The sequence below is a fragment of the Musa acuminata genome, chromosome BXJ2-8, assembly GCF_036884655.1.
Source record: "Musa acuminata AAA Group cultivar baxijiao chromosome BXJ2-8, Cavendish_Baxijiao_AAA, whole genome shotgun sequence".
NCBI lineage: Eukaryota > Viridiplantae > Streptophyta > Magnoliopsida > Zingiberales > Musaceae > Musa > Musa acuminata.
The window spans coordinates 49,846,921-49,872,758 of record NC_088345.1 but is presented as its reverse complement, the minus strand read 5'-3'; the positions used below and the strand labels follow the sequence as shown (position 1 = coordinate 49,872,758).

The 25,838-nt window shown below is 42.6% G+C and overlaps 5 protein-coding genes and 1 long non-coding RNA gene across 7 annotated transcripts; 4 read left to right on the top strand and 2 right to left on the bottom strand.

Moving 5' to 3' along the window:
• Positions 1 to 1,051: 1,051 nt before the first annotated feature.
• Positions 1,052 to 5,514, bottom strand: LOC103996089 (probable galacturonosyltransferase 15). Its single transcript, XM_009416906.3, has 6 exons — positions 5,122 to 5,514; positions 4,974 to 5,023; positions 4,193 to 4,378; positions 2,293 to 2,856; positions 1,869 to 2,201; positions 1,052 to 1,771 (listed from the first exon to the last, which is right to left on the bottom strand). Exons 1-6 carry the CDS (start codon positions 5,267 to 5,269, stop codon positions 1,496 to 1,498), a joined length of 1,557 nt encoding a protein of 518 aa, XP_009415181.2. The 5' UTR covers positions 5,270 to 5,514; the 3' UTR covers positions 1,052 to 1,495.
• Positions 5,515 to 7,786: 2,272 nt separating this feature from the next.
• Positions 7,787 to 9,686, top strand: LOC135620015 (uncharacterized). Of its 2 annotated transcripts, none has more exons than XM_065122585.1 (2): positions 7,787 to 8,206; positions 8,282 to 9,686. In XM_065122585.1, exons 1-2 carry the CDS (start codon positions 8,071 to 8,073, stop codon positions 9,154 to 9,156), a joined length of 1,011 nt encoding a protein of 336 aa, XP_064978657.1. In that variant the 5' UTR covers positions 7,787 to 8,070; the 3' UTR covers positions 9,157 to 9,686. The 2 variants fall into 2 exon arrangements, with proteins under 2 accessions (XP_064978657.1, XP_064978658.1); XM_065122586.1 differs by having other exon boundaries at positions 8,075 to 8,213.
• Positions 9,687 to 13,586: 3,900 nt separating this feature from the next.
• LOC135620016 (protodermal factor 1-like) lies at positions 13,587 to 14,479 on the bottom strand. Its single transcript, XM_065122587.1, has 3 exons — positions 14,314 to 14,479; positions 14,048 to 14,222; positions 13,587 to 13,979 (listed from the first exon to the last, which is right to left on the bottom strand). The coding sequence occupies exons 1-3, from the start codon at positions 14,462 to 14,464 to the stop codon at positions 13,652 to 13,654; spliced, it is 654 nt and encodes a 217-aa protein (XP_064978659.1). The 5' UTR covers positions 14,465 to 14,479; the 3' UTR covers positions 13,587 to 13,651.
• A 3,328-nt stretch (positions 14,480 to 17,807) lies between these two features.
• On the top strand, positions 17,808 to 19,150 carry LOC135620014 (VQ motif-containing protein 4-like). Its single transcript, XM_065122584.1, has one exon. The coding sequence runs from the start codon at positions 18,032 to 18,034 to the stop codon at positions 18,794 to 18,796; it is 765 nt and encodes a 254-aa protein (XP_064978656.1). The 5' UTR covers positions 17,808 to 18,031; the 3' UTR covers positions 18,797 to 19,150.
• A 3,042-nt stretch (positions 19,151 to 22,192) lies between these two features.
• On the top strand, positions 22,193 to 22,959 carry LOC135618350 (non-classical arabinogalactan protein 30-like). The gene is made up of 2 exons (XM_065119235.1): positions 22,193 to 22,387; positions 22,472 to 22,959. Exons 1-2 carry the CDS (start codon positions 22,204 to 22,206, stop codon positions 22,774 to 22,776), a joined length of 489 nt encoding a protein of 162 aa, XP_064975307.1. The 5' UTR covers positions 22,193 to 22,203; the 3' UTR covers positions 22,777 to 22,959.
• Positions 22,960 to 23,353: 394 nt separating this feature from the next.
• On the top strand, positions 23,354 to 24,417 carry LOC135620013 (uncharacterized). The gene is made up of 2 exons (XR_010489593.1): positions 23,354 to 23,526; positions 23,839 to 24,417. It is a non-coding gene; the product is annotated as an uncharacterized LOC135620013 (long non-coding RNA).
• The last annotated feature ends 1,421 nt before the right edge of the window (positions 24,418 to 25,838 follow it).

The following is a 25,838-nucleotide window of genomic DNA, read 5'->3' as shown; positions in this document are numbered from 1 at the left end:
CTTTTATACCGGTGTCCGAGGGTCGGTCGTACGCGGATTTGGCGTGGCGGTCGCTTCCCCCTAGAGTGGCGAGTATGTACCTTTGTACAACCGTCGCCCGATATGCGTGGAACGGCGCCATGTGGTGCCATCCCGAGTTTTCCGGAACGGGACTTGTCGAGAGGATGCCTCCCTATACAGGCTTCGGCTCAGCGTGAGAGGAAGGCGGCCCTTATGCTGAATCTGCAGGAGTGTATCTATCGTGACGCTTGGTCCATATCCCAAGGGCCCGTGTTCGTGTTGACGTTGGAGGTGGATCGTGACGTGGATCATGACGCGACCGATATGTGAAATATACCTTATCACCTAAGTAAACTATGAATCTCTCCTTTTCTAAATAGTTTAATACATGGTTAACTAGAGGGGTGCTTTAAACAAATTAAAAATTAAAATAAATGATTTCGATTCAAAATCGAAATCGAAATTGTTGATTTCTGAATCAGAACCGAATCTATCTAAAATCTATGCAGCAGATCCGATTTCAAATTTGATAGAATCAAATTGTGCGTTTTAAAATCAAGACCTTATGATTGTAGTATTAAATAAGGCCACCTGTTTTATATCCGAACAGCGGGCTTCAAACACTCGACATTTTTGCGTCGTCAACATCTGATCGAATTAAATGCCTTTCTCCTGTGCGATGATCGAGTCTTGCGTCTCTCTCAAGGCGGTGAGATGTCTCTTTTCGCATGAGACATTTCTTGATCATTTCTTTTCTCCTTTTTTTAGACGAACGGAGGGCGACGGCCCACCAAATTGTCATAAATAAAGAAGAAGAAGAAGAAGAAGGAATCAGGAGCGCAGGGAAAATGGCAGACAGAGTGTTACGTGCATGAATCCACCAAACAATGCACGTCAGGCTGGATTTGAAGTTATCAATCACCGTTGTTCCATCTAAAAGCTTGATAAGCCACCATCTGCTGAGATTTATATTCTCAACAATCTTGGAATTGAGATTAAATATCCATGAAAACTCTTAAGGTTTGTATTATATAAGAAAGTCCACATGGAATTTGTATTACCCAATCCATACTTTATTCAGTATAATACAGATCAATTTCAATTATCCAGAATGCCAGGACTAGGTGAAGAAAAATATGGCCATCTATCATACATTTCCATCTCGAGTTACCTGGAAATTGTAGTGAAAGTGTCAGTGGCCATGTCTTGTATGATCTAATAATGTTCATGGCTGGCTTCCCTTGACCTCTCCCAACTTATATACATTAGAGCTTGCTGAGCTATAAGGAGAAATCAACTAGCACGCGGAGATAGCCGGAGCAGGGACTGAAGGCTGCACCTACTTCTCTCTGCTCAAGCATCCTACCTCTGCTTACCAGAAATAATATGAACTTATCTATGTTCTATGTAATCTACTGAAGTAAAGACCGGCATTGTATGTTTACCAGCCTGTCTCTCTCTCTCTCTCTCTCTCTATCTCTTTCTGTGTCATCACTCACACAACCATACAGCTGCTTATGAGTTCATCGTTGTGGTTTAAGTGGCTTCGCCAAATTTTTCGTAGTTCTGGATGCCCGGTCTCAAGCCATGGCTTCCCCGGTCCGCTAAAATGAATGACCGCAGCAGAGTGTAGCAGTTCGGGATCGGGCATTGGCCAACCTAGCCCTGACAAAAGCCATGAACGATTGAGTGGCAGCACTTGTCCATGGAACGCTAGTAGCGCAGGCGGCAATGACCCCATGGGCCACAATGCAAATCCAGATTCTCGATTCTGCATAACAAGAAATATGTTTTTGGTTAAGACTGTTCTCAGCTTAGCGCCTTGCGGTTGCAAAAGAAGAACAAGTTTTGGGTTTGGAAGAGCTTGCCAGTTTAAGCCAGAGCTGGTATTTCCTGGTGATGTTGTGCTCTCTCCATGCTTGCAGATCAAATATGTTGATGCCCTCCAACCATGCACATTGATCTCTCTGTAATACATATGATGATGGTGATGCTGTCAGCATAGGATTTGAGAAATTTATGTAGTCCCCAAATGTCTTCCCGATACAAAGGCCATCACCCGATCCTTCATCATCACTTTCTTGTGCACTAACTGCGCCCATGACGAGCCCATGCAGATCTAAGTACCATAGTGATGTCAAGTCTCTCTGCACCACCACGTCGTCATGCATAAAAATCACTCTTTCCAGCTTTGGAAACAGCTGCACAGGCAAAACCGCTGGTTAGGCTTCTAATTTCACAACTTCTCCTTTGGAAAATATAGGCACATATATCATTTGAAATCTGGCTCACCTCTGGAAGATGTATCCTCATATAATTCAAGAGCGAAAATGTGCTTGGTTTTAAAGCTAAAAGTCTTCTGGAGTCTTCATCTGCTCCCCTGTAGTAGCGATAAGCAGATGAGCTTCGATGGAGTTCCTCTACGGTGTCCATGATCACAGCATTCACATCAGGAGGAAAGTCGAACTGGTGAAGTCCCCTTACCTCCAGAATGGCAGGAAAGACAGGGTGGATAGCAAACCAAGCATGCATCGAGGTGTAAGTTTTCTTGTCAGTGATAATGTGGAACACTACCTTCTCAGGATCAGCAGCACTTGTCATGGTGGACGACACCATGACAGCAGCAGCAAGTATGTTGTCAGTTATCAGGGCAACGTGAACGTAAGAGTTATCTGTCAGGCACGAGGCATATTCAGGTGGTGGCAAAGAAGATCGAGCAGCAGCATTCACTAGGTACTGCTCCGCCAACCTCAAGCTGAGGCAATGCATGCTTTTAGGAATTCCAGTTGAAGCCAAGTGCTGAAAGATTAATGCTCGAAGCTTGGCAGACTGGACTTTCTGGTCCATCTTCAGGAGCTGATAAGAGATTATGACTCAGATAGTATGAAATTAATGATAGTTGGAAGTGTAAATGATCTATCAGATCCAATGAATTTTATGATAGTAGAACACATTAATGATTCGTCATCATATTATAATAAACGAAAACGACAAAAGGGCAAAAAAGAAAAAGAAAAAAAGAAAGACATAATTTGAACTCACTCTAATTACTCACTCCAGATGCATCTCATGCCTGAATGCTGAAATTACATCATCGAAACAAAAAATGAAGATGACCTCACAGCATTCATCCATATTATTTAGAACGACAAAATATATTTATTCAATTAATTTGGTTAAAAATCTTTTCCCTCTTATATAAATCCTTTTTGTGACTCCCCAAGATGCTAAAACTCATGAGCTAAGGTAATTATGCGTGGTTGGAGACTGAACATCCAGTCTGTACTTTTCAGACAACATCTGATGATGCACAACAGTCGGCTGTACACCATCAACCAACCGAGGCCCATTCAACTAGCAACATATCACATGCAAATAATACCATCAACCTAACGAGTTGCCACTCTTGTGTCTTCAGATCATATGTGACATTGTTCTGTTTCAAACCCAAGTTGCCAAAATGAACAGCTCATAGACACGATAAATACTGGACCATGCTTTCTGCACCTCTACTTTTATGGCTAAAGTATGGTCCTTCATTCTTTGCCATGAAGCCCATGTTTAGTTCACACAATGGGTTTGCAGCAGCCGGTTAATAACAGAATGGCACGATCTAATTCTCACTGTTGCAACTCTGCAATTTTTTGCCATCGACAATGACATGGTACCACCTTCATGCAACTCATGATCCTAACCATGCATCCCAATTTAGGTGGACCCATCAGAAGCTACAAGTTACTGCAACATTTATGAAACCCCATCCTTGAAACAAGGTTAATAGTCTCCTCCCTCCCTCTAAGGTGCTTTGGCAGTTGATTCACTCCTGATGGCAATTTCAGTTGAATTTTTGTTGACTGCATGAAACCAATGAATAAATTCAAATACACAATGGTATGGGGTGAGAGTTTTATCTTCTAATGTGCAACTCAGCCTTTACCACAGCTTTAAAGTGACCTGTGACCCAGGACATGTATCATCATCATCATGATGGTCCCCCATGTGCCACCAGGCGACCTGTGTCCAAGTTGCCTCAGTTCTTGGCACATCCTAATTGTTCTTTTGCAAGGTTAAATGCCCCAAGCTCATAATGAGTTTGGATGCTCTCACACTACCACCACTCTATGAACATATGCAGATCAGAAATAAAGCCCAGGAAGAGGATTCATGGGGGAGGGGGGAGGGGCAAACCTACCATGGCTTTGGTCTTCAACAAGAGTGTTCTGAGGTCAAGGTGTTGATAGGAAGAGGGAGAGCTCATTTCCGACATCAGATCATCCAAAGAATCCGGCGCGGCATTCACCGACCGTGGATCTAAATTGGTGTGTCCCCCTTCCTCCGCCTCCTCCAAGTAAACTCTCCTCAACTCCTTCCCGAAATCCTGCAAACAAATATAACCAGCTTAACGAGAGCTAATCACGATAACCACAGAGTTGTTCTTTTACAGCCTTACACAAGCATTGAAAAGACGACATGTTTCTGAATCCCATCAGCGCACGATCAGGGAACAGAATTGCACATGCATTGTGGGATGCTGCATATGCTGTTGCATCGTTCTGACACCACAGCGCTCCATACCACAAAGATTAAACCCAAAGAAAAAGCCATTTCACGTGCACTGTGGAATACTGCATTTGTTATTGCATCATTCTGACACTTTCATACTCCAAAAAAAAAAGCTCTTTTTTTGGGTTTGTGCGTCTGAGAGAGAACTAGTGGAAGGCTGCCCAGAAACCGCGTGGCTGCAGCAATTTTGGGCTGGATTCCAGTAAATCTAAATCTATCCACATGGTGGATTGCATTCTACGACATTTTTGTTCCCCAAATCAGACATATTCTGAGAAATTAGAAGCAAACTGACCAAAATGCCCTGCACCGGAGCATCACGTGCCAACACAGTCGGCTCGCGGAGCAGTAAAAGAAGAGAAACAGAGCGGAGGAAAGAAGCAGAATGTGGCGAGGGAGCGATTACCCACCTGAGATGAATCGAGCAACAACCGAGGCCTAAGCGTCCACCCTAAGCAACCTGAATCCAATCCACTCATCACCGTGAGCATTTGCAACAATCCGATCGGTACCGGCGACCGAAGAAGGGAGAGAAAACAGGGGGTGAGAGAAGAGTACTGATGGAAGGGCAGATGGAGGCAGCGCGGGCGTCGAGCGCAAGGAAGGCGGCCCTGATGAAGACGAAGGGGAGGAGCAGCCCGGCGACGAGGACGGCGGGAACAACCAAGCGGTGAGAGAACCGCCGATTCGGTCCCTTCGGCTTCATAACCTCCCGCCGCGATACGGTCCGTCGCCTCGCGTCTGAGCTCGGGCCAGCACCAGTCTTACCACTGCCACCTCCGCATCATTCTCTTCGGCATTGATTCGAACGCCTTCGAACGGATAGGGAGCCGAACGAGATCCGAGTTGGAGACCCGGGGGAAGCGAGGGAAGGCGGAAGAGGAAGAGGCGAATGCCGCGTTCCAAGCGGCACGGGTAGAGGGCGGAGAGAGAGAGAGAGAGAGAGAGAGAGAGGGAGAGGGGGGTTGTATAAGCGAGGGGGAGAGGCTCGCACGCACACAGAGGAGAGGAAGGATGAGATTCCCAAATTACCCCTCGGGAAGTCTTGAAATCGAGGGCGAGTCCACCGACACAATATTTTTTATCCCGCTTTCTTTGTTATTAATATTACTAATAATTTTCCCATCTGAATTTTAATTTAAAAATGAAAATTTTAATTAAAAAACTCAGTAATTATTTTTTTATCAGCTACATTAATCATCCAATATCAAAAACACCAATTTTTTTTTAGCTAATAAGGATTGCCTACATTTGTTAATAACCTAATGTAATTCATCATCATTGTGTATCTGTGTTAGATTTTATATGAAAATATTAAAGTGAAAATATGGGATTAATAGAAAAATAATTTGATACATAAATATTTAGGTACAACTTTTAATATAAGAAAAATTCACTTAATATGATATAAATATATACTAAAAATATTTGTAAATAATGTAGGTACAAGGAATAAGATAATTATCATACTCTTATTGGTAAAAAATACATCATGACTTAAGCTACCAAGAAATACTCAAAAATAATTTTTTTTTAATCTTTTTAATTTGTTGCCTATGGCAACTTGTCAACTTAGCTACAAATCCAGCATCATCTTTTTCTTCATGAAAGGACATGGGAGTGGCTACTAAATTGCTATGATCGTGATGCTTTACCTACATGGAAATGCTTTCAAATCCACCCACTCATCCTGGGGCCCCATCTCAGGGGACGGTTGGATGAGGGATTCGAAGAGATCCACTTGCAAGCCTCATTGGAAGGGATCCTTCATGAACTTTGGTGATGGTGATCCAAAGCTACAATCATGTCTGTCTTGGCATGAATGAAGCAAAGAAGGGGAGGAAGACAAGCTTTTATGGCAGAGGAAGACTGCTCATTTTTGAGTCCATCAAAACATGAGATGAGTTTGGTTCCTCAGACAAACAAATCATGTACAGTTTTTTTTTCCAATATATTCTTTGAAAGGGTTCAGCATAAATGAACAATCCAAATGTGTTTCTTTTTGACATATCTCACAACACTCTTTGGCAATCTAAATGCATTATGACATGCAACATTCAGCATCTTCTTTGATTCAGAATCTTCTATAGTGAGATCTTCAACCTAAGAGTAGATGATAGATAAATGCAGGCTACTGTCAGTGTGATGCTGACTTCTGGATAAGCATCTACCGAATGGCTCCATTGGCTCATCTCTATGTGCTCTGTGATGGCTGATCAAGCAGTGCATCTGAAACAGGCAAAAGAAATGGAAGGGTTTCTGTTTCCCGAGCAATTCCAAGCAGCCATAGAATACAGCTTTATGCCGAGCAAGTCCAAGAAATAGTGTTCGATCTTGGGAAGGAAAAATTGGCACATATGATGGATGAGCAGAGATAAATGGCTGACATGACTTGATCTCAATCTCCATTCTTTTCAGATCGAGTTCTCAGACTGCCAGCTGCGGATGAATAAGACCGCCATTCAAGTCCTCAACACAATCATCAGAAAGCTAATTGGAACAGAGGATTCAAACTAGTGGAGTCCAACTAAGGAGGGAGATAAGATGATGATGTGCCCCCAGGAGTCATATGATTGAAGAAAGAGCCAGTGGTCCTATCTGTAATTCTTTTTATTTTTTTTAAAATATTATTATTTAAAACTATAGCATATTCTATTTCATGCTCCTCGAAAAACAAAAATCCTAAATTCATCGATCCGTCAATCATCCGACGATGAAGAAAGATTTTAAAAGAAACTATAAAACATACAAGTCTAAAGAAATTTTATAACCATCAGATTCAATCTTTGTTCCTATAGCCTTTGCACTAACCCTTCATGGATTCATAATTTTGATTTATTTTTATCGAATCAAAATTGAGTAATTTTGATGAAGAACACTAGTATATTTTTCGAAAAACTGATCGGGTTTGAGCATCTGCTTTAAAGCTTGTCTTTCTTTGCTTGTTAAAACAGCATATGAGTAGTGTTCTTTCTATTATTCTTACTAATATCATTAATTTCTGTATTAATATCATTAAATTCTCATAAAAATAATTAATTCGATGATGTATCAGACTGACCGAATCTGCGTTGGATTCGATCACTCCATCCTGTAAGAAGTTGGGCAGAGGATGTTGGGCCCATTTATAGGAGGTTGGGCAGAGGCCCAATCCGCTGGTTTTGGTTGTCACCCGTAAGCGAGTGGACTCGAGTCGGCCTTCTTCTCGGCAACTTCTCTCGATCTTGCTCTCTAGGCAACTCCGTTGGAGCAAAAGGATTCAGTTTCCCTGCTCTTCCTGTGGGATTTCTCGTCCTTGGTGACTTCTTTTGGGTTAGGTATCTCTCGCTTGCTCTGTGCGTTGGATGGCAATGGGGTCGGTCTCCTTGTTTTCTTGATCGATCGGCATCAAATCCTGTTCGCGTGATGCTGTCTTCGAGGCCCTTCGATTCGGTCCCGTTCGAATTGCTCTTCTTCTCGCATGCAGATTCTGTAGCGTGGCGGAAAGCTTCGATCTTGCGCTGAATCATGCCGCCTCTCCTACCAAGTCGCGTACTAAGAGCGAAGAAACCACCACCTGTGCCGCACAGACATGGGAGGATTCTTCTCGCTTTGCTACTTGTTCTTCTCCTCGGCATGATCATTCTAGAAATCACGACAAATGGTAAAAGGTTCGGTATACCAATTCCCCGTTCTGATCCATCGACGCTCAAAAGGAATGATTTTGTTGGAACATCAGCTCCGTCACAGGTCACCGTGGACTTCACGAATGGGACGGATGTGATATGGCAAATCCCCGAGTCGCCGAAGGCCGTCCTCTTCGTAGCTCACGGCTGCAGCTGCCGGGCTGCCAACTTCTGGGACCGATCCGCCGCGTGCCCGCACTGTGTCGGGCTGCCCGAGGACAGGCTCATCGTCCTCGGTGCCCTCGACCGCAAATTCGCTGTCCTCACCATCTCCAGCTCCGGGAGATGCTGGTCGAAGGAGAAGGACACTGGCATTGTTAAATGGGTAATCGAATGGTGGATCGAGAAGAACAAGCTACAAGAGCTTCCGCTCGTGGCTTTAGGAGCTTCCTCGGGTGGCTATTTCACTTCTGCGCTGGCAAAGGAGATGAGGTTTAGTAGCGTAGCGCTTATGATTGCAGAAGGGGTGTTTGGTTCTATGGGTGTACCAGTTGGCTATCCTCCCACCCTCTTTGTCCATATGCCTAAAGACCAGCACAGGATGAGGCTGATAGAGAGGAATATGATAGCGCTGCAGAAGAGGGGTGTTCATGTTAAGGAGGTCAGGTGCATGGAGTTCCCGTTGACTCCTACTCTTTTGTCGGATAGGATACCAGGTCTGGATCAGGCATTCTCTGTTAAGCTATTTGAGCTGTTTCAGGAGAAGGGATTCATTGATGAGCGTGGGTATTTGAGGAATGATGGGCGGGCAACTCCCTGGAAGCAAGCTCTCAGGGAAAGGGAACCTTCACTGGATAAATTTGAATGGATCGATCATATTCGGGAGGAGTTAAATCTTGCATTTGGATACCATGAGATGACCAGTCTACAGATAGATGATATCCTTGACTGGTTTGAATCTCACATGGGCTCATCGTCTGTCTCATAAACTGAAAAATATATGCTTCACTAGCTATCCACAATGCCCGATTTGATTGCCTAGTGGCATGGTACAAGATGACTATCATCTGGAAGTTTTATCGATAAAACCAGAATATTTTTGGAATGGACTGGTGACCTGAGATATTGAGAATTGCAGAATTCTTTTTGAGGATCTTTGCTAATTTCATCTGCAGTAAACAAGTCTCCAGACTTTTTCTTTATGCATGACAAGTCGGCCCATAAAGCTCAGGGATCTAACATATCCACTGTTGTGAAATCGTTGTCTGACTTTGTGTTACTGCCAGAGATCACCTTTTAATGCTATTCTTCTTTTCTGCAATTAAAATGAGAGGCAATGATCCGATCTGCAGGCTAGTCTTCAATTTAATTATGTGCATGTTTATCTTTGGTTTCTTCATACAAAGAGGCTGTATATAAGGGAAGAACTCTTCATTCAGTGTTTGTTGCATAAATTTATCTATCTGTTACTGCTCAGAATTAAGTCAATCTCTTGTGATATGGTCTGTGTTTGTAATATCATACTCGTGGCATACATAAGCAGTTGTTTAAACTAATCCTTAGTGGTTCTGGAACATTTCATTTTGCAGAATCTTGTACTTTTAAATTGTGTATGACTATCTTGATGAACAGTATTAAGGTTAAAATTTTCAGTAAAATAATATCCCACGTATAATTCTGAAATACACAATGATGAATTGCAATGACCATATTCATGTGTAGAGTGGACTGTGGAGAATAAAGGGGCTTCTGTCAGAATCAATTATTCCAACTTCTGTAGCCTCTCATCTAGTTGTTTATCTCTTTGCTGGTTCAGACACTAATAGCTATACCAATCACCGTAGCTTCCAAGATCATCAAGCCAGTCATTTTTTCCCAAATTACCTGTCTGTGATGGACTGACAATGTTCAGATGGCAGAGATCGTAAGGGGCAACAAGCTCAATGAGGATGGCTTTCGTTGGCTCTTGAGATCTTTGCACCCATCAACGTCAGTTGGTTTACTGCTTTTCTAATTATATAACATCTGTTATGTATAAATTTTTGTTACTTTCCTTCTCATCAGCCCTTTTGAGTTCTTATGCATACATTGAGATACCCACTAATGCCTACATTAAGGGCATTGCAAAGAGAAATAGATATATGTTTTCTTTTTTCCAAGATATGTTTTCTCTGGAGGTCAGCACACAAAAAACTGTAAAAAGTGGGGCCATAGTTCCCCTCCAAACAAAAGAAGAACAATTGGACCTAGCATGAGCAGCTAGCCAATTTGCATATTTGTTACCCTCCCTAAACAGATGGGAGATTCTAAAAAGAGAAAATTCAGTCAATAACTGCAAAAATATCATCTACAAGATTTTTTACGTGCCATGGATGGCTTGCTCTGAAATAGAGATATGCTTGAGAAATTACGTTTCCTATCAAACAAGAGCAATTTTGTGCAAATTAAGTTGCTATATTGTTAGTGACTTTTTCATTTGTGCTATCATTACTCTTTTCTGGACTCTGGAGTACGTCCATTGTTTTTCTACCCATTTATGGAGACCATACTACATGAATTTAAATAACTTGGTCCAAGGGAGCTTGCCTTATAAGCTGTGTGTCACTTCCCTTGTTATATTAGTGCCAAAGCTGCAAAATGACTTGTTGATTGCAGCGATTTGTTGATCAATTCTGCAGGGGAGGCTGTATAATTAGTTCAACTTTGTAGATATTTGATGTTTCCTATTGCAGCGATGATCTTTCATTTTCCCTCAAAATTCACAATCAAGTTGTGTTTTTTATAATTCTCTTCCTAAAATTCATGATGAGATTATACTTCCGTACATAGTTTGATTCTCAGCTTCTAGTCAAACTGCATTCACTTTTCTTAAGTTGCCGTAAGTTGCAGAACTAGTCTTAATGCTCTCTTTTCCACATTCATGTAATCAACTTCGACTATTTTCCCCCTTCTGTAGCCATAATCTACATTGATGGCTTATTTGGATTGGAGCATATTGCTCTTTGCCAAATGTTCATCATTTTTGGGTATTCTTTCCTATGCCAAGATTCTTATATACTCGTGTTTTTATTACATTCATTTCATTCTTTGAGTACAAAAGAATTTCTTGTTTGCTATAGGATCTTCTTCCTCTTAATATTTCTTTCACCTTCTTCTCTTTGGTACACTGTTTCACATCTTGATCACTAAATAAATATACAACTCTTTGCAGAATATACATGTATTTACCCTCATATACTGTTGAACATGCCAAAATCATGTTGTCACTTCTCTAAGATGTTCCTTGATATTGACCTTTACATGATCTAACCATGAGACTGTAGAAGGTCTATAGGTTCTCGTTTTGATTTTGGTTTGGTCGAAGAATTCGGAATCATGGTTGACCTAGATCAGCTGACTTGGATAAATAGGATTATATATTAGTGACTGAATATACTGGGATTAGCAGTGCTCTATCAACCAGTAGGTAATTAGCTAGACTTCCAGGATATGCCTGGCAATCCCTTGAAAAATCAAGGGTTTCAGGATTCTGATTGAATCAATCTAATTGTTCTTTAGTATTTCTTGCTCGAGTTGCTGATCAAGTGATTGTAGAGAACTGCCATTATACCACAATGTGAATCTGTCACATAATTGCATTAAATTTTATATATTTGCTTGAGTTACTCTTATATGGAACATGCAAAAGATATGAAGTTTGAATTTTTTTTAGTGATAACCATGAACCTGATAATGCATATGAAAAATGTTTTTAGGTGGTCGACAATCCTTTACTAAGCATGTTATAAACATGTTTACCATTTATCCTACTCTGCACACTCTATATATGATATCCATTTAACAGTCAGTTATTCTTGGAAGGCTCTTGAGAATATTAATTGTTCTTTTTGCAAATACTTGGTCGAATTTTTTGGTGAGGCACATTTTCCTTGAAACTGAATTTCTGAAAAAAATTGATGTTTGATCTTTAACTTTTTAAGCAAACTTTTTTGTGGCACCTTCTCTAACCTGTTTTACTTTTATTGACTTTCACAAACTAGGACTGTTCCGATATTCTTGTTTCCTTGAAGGCACCCTCTTAAATCTTACTGGCAAATTTAACTGTCCTTCGACAACTTTGGGTTCTTTCCCATCAACACCTATTTGCTTAGTCCTCATCAATTCTCTCTCTTTTATGACTGAAACTCTTTTACAAGCTGGGTGTTTTTTACCTTAAATTTTATGATTGGTTTATTCTGAAGAATCTTTTTCTATCTGATGTAAATATGGAAGATGACTGTGTTTGACCTATGTCTTTTACAGATAGAATCTTTTTCTATCTGAATCCTGTCAACAACACCGTCCTATGTTTCAGTCATTTATTGAGCTCTTAAATCCATACCTGCCATGTTGTAGGAGTTCCCCTTAAATAGTAATTTCAAATTCGTATTTTGATCTCACGATAACATTCCTTTTTACACATAGAGGTAGACAAGAAATCCTTTTTCTCCTGAAACATATTGGTGAGTAATTCACTAGTAAAAGTTCATCTTTGCAACTCTATCTAAATCGAGTTTTCTGCTTCCTGAAAGCTAAATCTTTGTATTCTCAAAATGAACTTTCAGATACTATTTGGAAGATAATGAGCCTGTAAAGACGCTCTTTGAACACTAACTCTGTCTCAAAAGATTGTGCATCACTTTGGACAATAACTTATTTCTTTTTTTCCTCCAGTCCAGTTTTTATATGTCATGGAGGCATACGTGAGAATTTTGGTCTTGTCTATCCTTGGGGATAGAAAGATTTAACAGAAATCACTTGATAGCAGGACTGTTGATGTGACTGACTCTTTTCCTCACACTAGTTCTTCAACAAATTAAGTTTGAGTTCTCCTGCCAAATTTGATTGGCAAAAGAATGTTTTTTTATATGGTTAGATATGCTTCCTTGTTGAGCTTCTTTATTGCTAAAACCTGTTGGAATAACACAGTTGTTGGTCTGATTAGATTGAAGAGGTGATGATCCTGGAGAAGATTCCTGAAGCCAAGACCAAGAGTATTCATTGTGTTTTTTGCAACTTTGAGACTCCACTGACTTCACTTATTTTTCACTCGCTGTCTATTGAAAATAGAAACAGGTTCATGAATCGAATTAATGGTATGATATCAATCTATTCTGGAGTTGAATTCAAGACTTGTACTGATCCGTGATGGAGTAACATTATTATGGAGCTGTGACTCAAACCAGGACAACTCATTATTACTTTGATCTTGTTATTAATGTTCAGCTTTGGTCCTGATTCAATTTTAATTATTTCAGGCAAATGTTGCAGGCTATGTTCTTCAACGAGACAATGTGCATTACCGATAAGCTAGCTCAAAGTAGAGTTCCTACATCACCAGGTGGGAAGCACAAACATGACACAGAAACCTGAAGAACATGAGCAACAACAAAAAGCAAAGGGACTCTGCAGAAAGACAAAGGAGAGAAGCACATTGATACAACCTAATGGTGCTTGAGGTGGCCCTCATTGGCCTTCTTGAAGAGCTGTGCTTGGGTTGCAGCTGCCTTATCGGAGATAACCGCAGCATTGAACTCTTCCCTGACTTTCTGGGTGGTCAAGGCAAAGTTCCTGTTCACCAATGAGTTGAGGAGCGACGCCGTCCCTTCCCGGTACAGAGCTCCAATCCCGTCAGAGCGGGTGTTCGACAATGCCTCCAACAAACTGGGGTCCCTCCCGAAAGCTGAAACCGCAGGCAAACCGAAGAATTCGCCCAAGGTGCACCAGTACCCCAACAAAGCCAATATTGCTTCAGGGTGTGCTCTCCAGTAGCTGAAGAGGGGGAAACCAAAGCATGAACAGGGCCCGAAAACAATATGTTGAGATTGAGATGTGCTTACTCGCAGCTGAACGGTGAGGAGTTGGGATTTGTTGGAGCAGGCGGGACGAGTGTAGGAGATGGAGGGTTGGTGATCACTGGAGCAGAAGGTGGTGTCAATGGTGCACTCTGAGACGGCACACCACTACCGCTTCTGCCTCCATGCGATGGCGTCGTGTGTGGGGTGCCATGTGAAGCTGCACCATGCAAGACATACATGTGTTACAACTTTTTGCAAGTCCTCCATCAATATCAATGGCATAGGAGACATTTTTCAATGGGGATTACCTTCAGGTGATTCCGTAGTGGAGTAGTTCTCCTCAGCTAAACCACTATCAACGCTCCTACTCATGGCTGGAGTGACTGTCACCTGCTGAGAAACCAACCATATCAGTAGAGAACACATGAGAACAGACTTCCCATTCTTGCGACTCCCCATGCTCTACAGAAACAAGCTCAGAGAAACACAGATGGAATGAGGGCGTGAAGGGTGAATGCCCATTTATACACATGAAAATGAAGGGAGCAGCTTGGATTAATGGCACTGTACATGAACATAAATACAGTCAGACAGAGATAGTAAATGGTTAGGATGCAGCAGCAGAGTGCATTTAAATGTCTTAATACCTTGTTGCACATAGCTTTGGAGCAACATTTTCTGGTGGAGCTTCCATCATCTGAGATGAACATCATACAGTTAAGTGCACAGAATCCTGTCTCCTTTTGATTTAGATGTATCTATATATCCCATCAACTAAGAATAGCAGTACTAATTGATTCAGAGAAATGTTTGATTCTAGTGCTTGCAGACAGTGGACGATGATGCGTTTGGAGAGATGAAACAGGCTCCAACCGAACCATCTTGAAGTGGCCGACTAATCGAGCCCGATCCATTGGTGCAGAATAAGATCCAATAAGGTCCATGGATCAAGCTTTTATAATCTCTAGCCAGCAAAAGGTGTCAAAGGTCAGGAGTGTCATCTGTGTACTCAGTAAATGGCTTCCTTGAGAATCTGTGCACATGAGGATGGAATGGATGTTGCAAAGCCTTAAAATAACATATTTATGCTTACAAATATTAGTATAATGTATATATGTATACAAATATTAAAATCCTTCGCTTGTGTGTATCCTCTACACCTTTGGTCACTGTAATGTTTGTGTGTAATCAAGTGGAGAATTACCAGCTGTTGTCTTTAATGATCAAGGACTTTTGGGAAGAGTAGTGAAGAAAAGCAGATGTAAGGTGGCTCAGCAGTAGCTCAGATGGAGGAATTTTTTTCTTCTGTTAATAATGTCTTCTATTATCTTCCTATGTTTTTATGTTTCTGGTGAGGTTTATGATTGGCCAGAACTGTATGTTTTCATTTGATCTAAAATGATACTATTGGATCTTTGTTATATAGAATGAATCTATTTGTCACTATCAGCATCAACTTCCAAAATGGAGAACCTCATTCTCCACTTCTTAGTAGCCTGCAATGATGGATTGGTGAGGCAGCAAGTTGAATTATACTCGAGGAAAAGGAAAAGATCTATCTACACTGCAGAAAGTAATATAGTATTAAGAGTATATAACTCATCTCATTCTTTCTTCATTGGTGCATTGAATTGGAAAGGAATAATGCTGAAGCTATCTTAAGAAAAACCAAAACCCTTAATCATCATGGTTGTAGGACATACATTCTATGAAAACAATACATCTGCATCTGAAATAAATACAATTGAATCTGCTCATGCTGGGCTGGAAAGAGCTCTGGACTCCATTATTGCCACATAATTATCAAGGAAGTGAATTTTCACCCTCTTTTTTCCTCTTTTCATTGTTGTGATTTGGGCAAAAAAACAGTTTTGCCTATTGGAAGAAAGCTTTCTCTAGGGAGGAGATCACAATGTCTGTATGTGAGAGAAAGAAAGAGATGTAATGTTCAAGTAGGATTGAAAACAAAAAAGAAAAAAATCGGGATATTGACGTGTAATCGGTAAGGATTAAAATACATATTGATTAAATTTTAAACGAATATGGATATAAAAAAAATTAGTAGATAAACAGATCATAATATGAATTTAGATAGATTCCAAAATGACTAGATGAGTCTTTATTGAATGACAATAAACAAACAGATGGGTCCAACCAAGTAGGACTTAGGGCAACCCCACAGTGGTGGGTGGCTGCTTGTTTGACCCATTCCTTAAGCTTCCACAGGAACCCCACATTTCATTGACCACATGAGCCATTGCCCTTCAATGTTGAATCTGAATCAGAAAGAGATGAAGAAAGGAATCACTACCTAATTGACCCATTTATTTGTCCCCACTTACAGATGGGCAACTATTCTGAGCCCAGCTGACAAGAAAGGACTATTTATAGGTCTCCATCACCTCATTGTGCTTGCTGTGTCTGCTTAATCTCATCAGTTTCATCCCACAACTTCTTTAACTCTCAACTTTTCTGTGTCAAACAGAATCATTTGGCTTGATCTAAATGTTATATAGTTATATTCTTTTTTTTGTTTTGGTCTAAATTCTTCATGTGCATCTCTTGGTAGGGAGGTTGGCTATTCTGATTCAAGATTTCAAGAGAAGAAGTAATTTCTCATGCACTACCTTCTCAAACCAATTCCTCTTGTCCTCAAACTTGAATTACCAGTTGATCATATATATATATATATATGTACAGAAATGCAACTCAAGTGCACAGTGACTCTGCTATTGAGTGGACTGAATCATTTGTTCTTCCTGCACTGGTATCTCATATATGGATTCTTCCACTGGTAAAAAAGGGAACCAGTGGTGGCAACAAGGATGTAAGGAAAGGGACAGCACCATTTTACTGCAAGAAACATGAGTCAAATGTCTGCCAACTCCAGCTTGTCCACATCTCATCTAGAACCAGGAGGACCACAGCCACCTCACAACACTTTTCCTTGCTCGATGAATTGTGACAACCATTGGGATAGTGGAAAGAAGGTTTTACTTCCTTCTCTTCTTCCATATTTGCTTCATGTTTCTAGAGAGAGAAGCATGGAGGAGACAGAGAGGAGTGCAAGGTCAGGAGAGGGACTCCTATTGACCCAAGTACTGCACCTCCCAGATTCTGTCAACGCACCCATGATGATGAAGCTAAGACTCTACTTGATTTGGCATCCCAACACAGTGTCTCCAAACACTGTTCCTGCCATTGTCACATAGCGTCGAGCCTGTAGTCTTTCCTTGTCCTTTTCTGCTTCATCTTCCCTTCTCTGTAACACCTCATTGCTTGGTCAAGAGAAACGAAGATGAATCAATGCATTTATGCGTCGATGGAGGCTGCTCCAGCAATCATCCATTCTCCACTCGCACTTCCACAGGTGTCCATGGATGTGGTTGACGAGTATCTTTCTATTGCCACTGTCAGGCCTTGCACGGTGGTCCCTCTGCTTAGGCTTGATGTAATGAGCATTGGATGCTCTTAAGCTGTTCTTCTTCCTCCCTTGTTGGCACTGATTCTCAAGTCTTTCCCAAGAAACAGTGCTGCAGTTACTGTGACACTCCAGCGGCTAATCCACCACCCACCATTGTTGTCACCTCAAGACCCACCTGATCATTCTCACGAGGGAGAAGGCCGACGCCACTGTGTTACTTCAAAGCAGGTCCAGCGATCAGCTCTGAAGTCAATGTGGCTCAACTCTTTTTCTGGATGGGCCATCATGTGTGGCACGGAATTTGTGGCATGCCAATTTACCTCCAAGCCCTTTGTTCACCACAACATAACGGAGCTTTTAGTGTGTGTGTGCGTGTGTGTGTGTGTGAGAGAGAGAGAGAGAGAGAGAGAGAGAGAGAGATTTCCGTTCAACATATCATCTATATCATCACCCTTCTTCACACCCTCCTCCCTCCCAAATCCAACTACAGCCCCAACACAATCTCTCCTTTCAGATCCACCTCTTCCTCCATCTGTGTCATCACTGCAGCTGTCCACGAAATAAGAGATTTTTCTTCCTCTCTCTTCAGGCACATCCGTCAGATGGAAAACTGCCACCATGGGCACCAGGAGAAGGAAGTCCAGTCTCCCAATCCCACCTCCCCCAACTCCACCTCCAGCAGCAGTAGCAGCAGCAGCAGCAGCAACGGGGTGGCCGCAGCGGCAGCCCCTTCGTCCGCGGCCCTCGCTCCCGCGTCCATGCCCAGATCCATCGACACCAATCCTTACCCCACCACCTTCATCCAGGCCGACGCTGGTTCCTTCAAGCAGGTAGTCCAGATGCTGACGGGCTCCGCCGAGACGGTCGCCAAGCACGCGACCGGCGCCGCGGCGCCGACGACCAAGAACGCGATCCCACCCTCCGCGAGGGCCACCGGCCCCAAGAAGCCGGCTTTCAAGCTCTACGAGCGCCGCGGCAGCCTCAAGAACCTGAAGATGATAAGTCCACTGATCCCCGCCTTCGTCGGTTCCAACCCCAACTCCCCGATGGGCACGGCGGCCTTCTCCCCGCGGAGGCAGCCGGAGATCCTCTCCCCCAGCATGCTGGACCTGCCGTCGTTGACCCTTAGCCCGGTCACGCCGTTGATCCCAGATCCCTTCAACCGGTCGCCGCAGCCAAATTCGGCGGCGGCGGCGGCCACCGCGCCGATGTCGGCCGAGGACCGGGCGATCGCCGAGAGGGGGTTCTACCTGCATCCTTCCCCGAGGAGCACGCCAAGGGACGCGGAGCCGCCAAGGCTTCTGCCGCTCTTCCCGGTGACATCCCCAAGAGTGCCATCTGCTTCTGCGGCCGGCTCTTCTTCCTGAGAGGCATAACCGGTGGTACGACCATGGTTCAACTGTACAATTCGAGCTCTTCTTTCCGATGGCTTTCTGCCTTCTAATCCTTCCTAGCTAGTATGCATCTCTGCAACTCCCCCCATGTTTTTCCTCCATGTATTGTCTTTTTCATCACGATCTTTCTCTTGTTCTCTCTCCATTTCTCGGCCATCTGATGCTGCTAATCGTGGACCGAGTGAAAATTTGCTCTCCTCATGCATGCTGAGTGGTTGATTTGTATCAGATTTTATGTTAGCAGATCAGTGTTTGTGCACAAGCCACATCAAATTCATTCTGTGATCAAGAGAAGAGAAAGAAATGAATGCTTGCTGCTTTAGATTCCCACTTGCTCACAGGCAATAAACAACACACAAAAAGTGTGCTTTCCAACCTGTTTCTTCAACCCCCACTGGTTGCTTTCTTTGATTGACAACCTGTTTCACCTATGTGCAGACTCTAAATGAAGAATACTATGCTGTGCTTTGGAGTAAAACATGAGAATCACACGACATATGTCTTCCCCTCTTCTTGAAAAGATTAGAAACAGCTGTTGAGAGTCGATTGGTTTGAGTGCAAAAATAATACTACTAATAACAACAAACTGATCATGAGACATGGGATGGAGGCTGGGATTCAGAGTGAGCAATGGAGTGCAGCAAATATGCTTTCAGGAACAGCTAGGGATGGATGGTGTTTATTGGTAGGATGGTAAAGATGGAGTGTGCCTTGGTGACCATGTCGAATAACATTGCTTCACTTCAGTTTCATCCACATAAGGTTACATCAAAAGAGTTATTGCAGGAAGGAGACCAGTAAATGGAACCATGTCAGCCAGCCAAGCCTGCAAAATTAGCTTCAGTTCTTCACTTGACCTCTTGATTGCCTCCTTAGAGTCTTCAACATGCCATCCATCATGTGGCTTTCACAGGGCATTCATCTATTAGTTTCAGATCATATCAGACACAGCTGAGGAGGCTCTTGTTTCTGCAATTCAAGTTCTTGCTTGTTACACCAAGGGAAGAACAAGTACCTTCTATCTATGAGTGGAGATGGAGCAGCCAATCCCTTTCAATTGATGCTTGCAAACAAACCAGTTGTAGTGGTCCATAGTCGACAGAGTTGGAGCTTTAAGACATCAGGGAATAAAATTTTTGGGACAAAGTCATACGCAATGGTGACTGAATAGACCAGGCTAGGAAACAACCACACCAATCAACAACTGGTTAAGAACTCCATTAAGAAGCAGAGAGAAGAAAACAATCCATGGTCAACATATGTCCAGCTTCTTCAGTCAGCTGATGTAAATATTAAGACTGACTATTATGTCAGTTTTATGTTCTATTAATTAGGGGGAAAAAAATTCCTTAGAAAGCTGACACTTTTTGTGCATTGAATGATGGCTTTTTATTGGTGTAATAGATGACTAATAATGCATTTTCATTATTTTTGTTACATGTAAATAAAATGACTCTGAGGTGAACTGTATCTAACCACAAGGCTAAAAATGCTTGCACTGGGGAGGGAGTATGCTGTGCCCACTGGGAAGCAAAGTGTCAACATAGGACATGTCAAATATGAAATGATGGGCAGGAAGATACCAAGCACAGCCTGGTCTTCTCTTCCACCAATGAGACCCTCATCTTCCAAGCTGTCCACCCAAATCAAAGGCAGAGAAAGGCCAGGTTGTGCCTCCATGTACCCATGTGATTCCTGCCACGCTAAGATACTGCATTTTGGGAGCTTGTGGAGAACTCAGTATGGTGGTCGCTTTGACTAAAGCCACAAGCAACAAGGAGAGCTTTTGACAAAATGTCCCAAACCAAGAAAAGGGAGAAAGCAAGAGGAAGAAGAATGAATCAAGCTTAATTGACTTGAGAGATGACAGACAGGCTTTGCATCAGGCAACCCACTTCTAATGTACACAATCTGAAGGAAGTCAGCATCTGGTGCAGTTTCCTCTTCAGTTCCAAAACCCCACATGCAGTGAGTGACATGTTGCTTGCTCTATGAGAGAAGAAAAATGAGTCAGAATGCTAACTTATTTTGATTTCTTACACAAATCCACTTTGCCAAACTCTCCTTGCGTTTCTGAGTCCCATCACTCGAACACTATGTTCTAGTCCATGTTGAAATAATGTTCTTTTTGATCTGAGAAGGAACCAAGCAATGTTTCAGAGCTATTAGTGTCATCACCCTCTACCTAAACTTGCTGAGATTCCAAGTCAGAGAAACCCCACTCCAACTGGAAGATGAAGGTTCAGTCTTCAAGTTCCAAGTGTAGTCCTGCCCATTTATCCTACAAAGTCATATCAACTCTACCTGTCTTCTGTGACAATCAACTCCATCTGCATTTGTGGGGTTCTATAAATCTGGTCCTCCTCTCCATATCCAGATCAAGACATCCTTAACAACAGTGCAAGCTAACAAGAAGACAACCTTGAGACACCTCAAAAGTATTCTAACCAACCATCTTGATTGCCACCCATCTCCCAGTAGTTTGCCTTACGGTCAAAGCAAGATGAAGGAGGGGCAACATACATCATATGTACTGCAGAGTACCGGAGAAGATTGTTTTGGTTTCTGCATTAGTTGAACTGATCACTTCAGTAACAATGAGCCACAAGAAACACATCTTTCAGAACTGTCAAAGAAGGTCATTTGCATTTATTCAGTTCCATAGAGTACAGAAATTAATAGTTTTCACACCATCAAGAGAACTAAATCTTTGCCACTATTTCCTCACTTATTTTCATATGGAATTTGTAGGCATGACAGAGAACACCAATTAACTACAAGTGGTAGAATTCATCCGTGGACTGTTTATCAAATATAAATGAGGTCATTAATTGAACTGTTTTGCTATTCATCTGACGATATCGTTTCTTATCAGTCCTTTAACAAGCAAATGTAAGTTGACACTCTCTGATTTCATTCATAAATCACCGCTGATAGTTCTCTACAAACCATCTGTTCTATGATGTATGTCAGTCGTAAACTACAAGACTAAACACTCCTTATTATCCCCTCGTGGATTCATAGCCATAGCAGCTGCTGCCATCTGCATGGCTTTGGGCGGAGGAGAAGACCACACCTGCGAAAGGAACAACTCACATGGACGAGATGCGGATTGCTTCCATCTGCATCCAAATCCATGTGCACACTGTGGCTCCCTCTCTGTGCCGAGTTCAGGTGCCTTCAGATTGCAAGTACTACTCATCCAGTATTCAGATTGCAGAAAAGGGAATAGAATAGGACGTCGATCCACATCCAGTTAGCACCGTACGTAAACAACTATCACCGACACACGACATATTCCCGAGAATCTAGCAAGTGACCTCTATAAACTGGCATCGTGTCTCAAGTTGGTCGATGAAACCTGAGGAATTGCTTTGGAGATGGCATTGACGAAGACACTCGTGCTACTAGCCCTTCAGCCCATCCTGCTGGTTGTCTCTTTCCCTCCTTCTGCCACTGCACTCTCGCTTCCGCCGAGGTACGGCGTCGCCGTCGAAGGGGCGATCTACTGCAAGTGCGAGCTCCCCGGCTACGTCGGCTCGCTGGGAGCTTCTCCTCTTCCTGGTTTGTCGACGCACAGTCTTTCTCTTCCTGCTAATCTTTTCCTCCATCGGCATCGCTGATGACTCACCGTCCTCCTGCGTTCAGGTGCGGTCGCGATGCTACGGTGCAACAGCAGCCGGCCGGGGGCGTCGGCGAGCGCGGTAACGGATGTCAGAGGACGGTTCCTGATCCAGACGACGAAGGTGACGAACTACGCGATCCACAAATGCAAGCTCTTCCTGGTGTCGTCGCCGCTGCCAGGGTGCGATGTGCCGCCCGGCCATTATGGTGGCTTCCCCCTCAAGTTCGTGAGGAACACGGTCGCCGGAGCGACGAAACGAGCACTCTACACGGTCGGCCCCTTCAAGCTCGCTCCGGCGGATCCGTCTCTGTGTCCTCACCACCCATGATCATATATGTCTTCTTCGCCACGCAGGTGTTGACGGAAGGAACAGGAGACCTGTTGGTTGACCAATAAACATGTTTCATCATGTCGATTGCATGGACTCGATCAACATGTCCATGAACTCTCACTACTTTCTTGTTGCATTTTTGAGCAATGAAAGAGCCGCCTCGATTTCCAGTGGGCTTAATTCTAATATCCAAATTTCTAATATATATATATATACATATATACATATATATATATATATATACATATATATATAACTCAAAAAGTCTTCCAAATTTATTGATTTGGAAAGCACAATCTGTTGGGAACAGTCGTAAGTGTTTCCCGGGTGACGTGGTCTTTTGACAAGATGAAATGGTGGGACCCGTGTGAATCACCCGGATGGCTTTCCAGTTGTGATTCGGTCGGCCAGCTGATGGGGTGACGCAGTTATTTCGGCAAGCTGATGTCGCGGGACCCGTGCGAATCACCCTGATGGTTTTTCAGGTGTGAGTCGGTCAGTCGTCGGCTGTGGTGATCTCCTAGTTCTCGGGGGTGCTATATATTAAGATTCAAGAAAGGGCTTAACCGCCGATTCCCATTCGAGAAGGAGAAGCAGAAGAGGAGGCCCAATGGTTCGCTCCCCTCGGTTTGTTCGCCGCTAGACCTTCTTGATCTGAACCAATCTTCGTACGGTGCTACTGTAGGGTTTCGATCTCTCTGTTTCCAAGGCGCGAGAACGCGGGAGATGGATCTTGGGTCGAAGAAGGTTCTCTTCTTCCCTATCCTTTTAATTGTCGGTTATATTTCTTTTGTGTTTCTGGTAGTGATGACAAGGGTTTCTTGGGCTCCGGAACGACGAAGGATTTCGAAATGGCTTTGCCGCTTTCTTCGGATTGTCGAAATGCCTTTGAACTACTCCCTGATTTGTGCACGCTCACGAATTTGTCGTTTGATTTCGATCTGCAGCGTCTTGGCTCGTTCTTTACCAGTTCCTCTTTGGTTGTCATCAGATGATTTTTTATTTCGATCTGCGGCGTCTTGGCTCGTTCTTTATCAGTTCCTCTTTGGTTGTCAACAGAGGATTTTACAAGAGGGAGAGCAGACGGTACAGTGGAAGGGGAAAGAAGCCGTGGGTTTCTGTAGCAATGGATATTGCCTTTGACCCATCATGAATCCCATCTGACAACATAACAATCCGCATTTCAATCTTTATTTATCAGCACTAACCAGTGCTTCTCATTTGCAGTCAACCCAAGAGCATGCAGCTCCGCACTTTGCACTTGCCGTCATGCTCGGCAGTCGCTGGGGCATCGACCACGTCGTCAAAATAGCTGATGAAATGACAGCAAGAAAAGGTCAGGAGTTAAATCTGCTTTAGACCTTATTTTAATTAGCACTGACTGCAAACGAAGACATAAACCCAAAGTATGATGAAATTTCTCATTTCTTGGCTTACAAGAGCAAGAAGAGGATTCATCAAAAGGTTTTATGTGCCATACATCGTCGTCTCCTGCTGGTTATCCTTGGCAATCTTGAAATAGATTAATATTCATCTAAATAATGGAATTCATGCACTCCTGAAAGCTTTCAGGTAGATATTCTGATTATCACACAGGTCAAACGATTTAATCTTAAAATTGGTGTATTTTGTTTGTTAGGTTTGAAAATTATCCCAAATTACCGCAAGGAGTTAATGCTTGAACATTCGCTAGGGATTTGTTTGCCGACGTTGTTTTTTCTGTTCCAAAAATAAGAATCACAAGCACTTACCCTTAACCCTTTTAATTATGTTTTATGTTTACAAAAATATTCAGTGGTCATGACTAATTGCCGTTTGGAAATTGATGAAAGTGAAGTTGTCCTAACCATCAGCCCCACTACCGAAACCTCTGAACCAAATGGCCTCCTCGAGTCCTATTGATTCTTGCTCTACCAGAACCCGTTGCTAGCAAAAAGGTCTTCCTGGCCACCTTCATGGCATATATTTGTTGCCTGAATGCTTGCTTCACACAAATAAAAGTCGATCGATCCTTTTTGATCTTTTTTTATGTGAATAACAATCATCCTTTGGGTGTCGGTGATCTTGACGTTAAGGTCTTCCTACCTCCTCCTAGGGCGGGCGTACATTTCTGCTCGAACGAGTCACTCAAACAAAGTTGATTGTCTTTGTTGGCTAGTCCTTCTCGATCTTTTGTGTGTAAATAATAACCACCCAAAGATTTTCTTACGAACGAAAACCGTGTGCCCATCACATCTGGGCACACATTTTTGTCTGAATGTGTCACGCAAATAAAGTTGATCGGCTTTTTTTGGTGACCCTTCTTGATCCTTTTTGTGTAAATAATAATCACCCCTTGAGTTTCTTGTTGGGCTCACGGAAACTTGTTGGCGAAACGGTCTTCCTGCCACCTTCTTTAATTTTTTGTCGGTGAATGCGTCACACAAAGTTAAATCATTTTTGTCAGTGAATCCTTCTTTAATTGTTTACAAATAATAACCATCCATTGGGTTTGTGGTTGCTGTTGTCGTCGGTGAGAATGTCTTCAAACTAGCTTTGTGGGCATACATTTCAACCTGAACATGTCACACAACTAAAGTTGATTGCTCTGTCTGTCGCCCCTTCCTATCTCCTTTGTGTGGTACACACACGTCTACTCGAACGCATCGCACCAATATGAACACATTTTTTTTTAATGTAAATAATAACCACCATGGTAGGGGCTCGAAGCTTTGTCTTCCCACCACCTTTGTTTTGTTTTGTGTTTTTTTTTTGGCACACATTTCTACGGAACGCGCTGCACCTGTGAGTTTACTTTTGTTGGGGGGGTTCGAAATCTGTTATTGGCGAAAATACGTCTGCCTGCTACATTTAGTAGGTGCACATTTCTGCCTGAGAATATGTCGCACAAATAAAGTTGATGATTTTTTTTTTTTTTTTTGTAAAAACCCCGGGTTTCTTGTGTCGGCTGACTCTTTTTTTTTCCTTTAAATAATATGGAACCTTTGAGTTACTACTGCGGCTCTGAAAGTCACCACTAACTCTTCTGGTCGAATGTATCTGCAATTAATCAACTCATT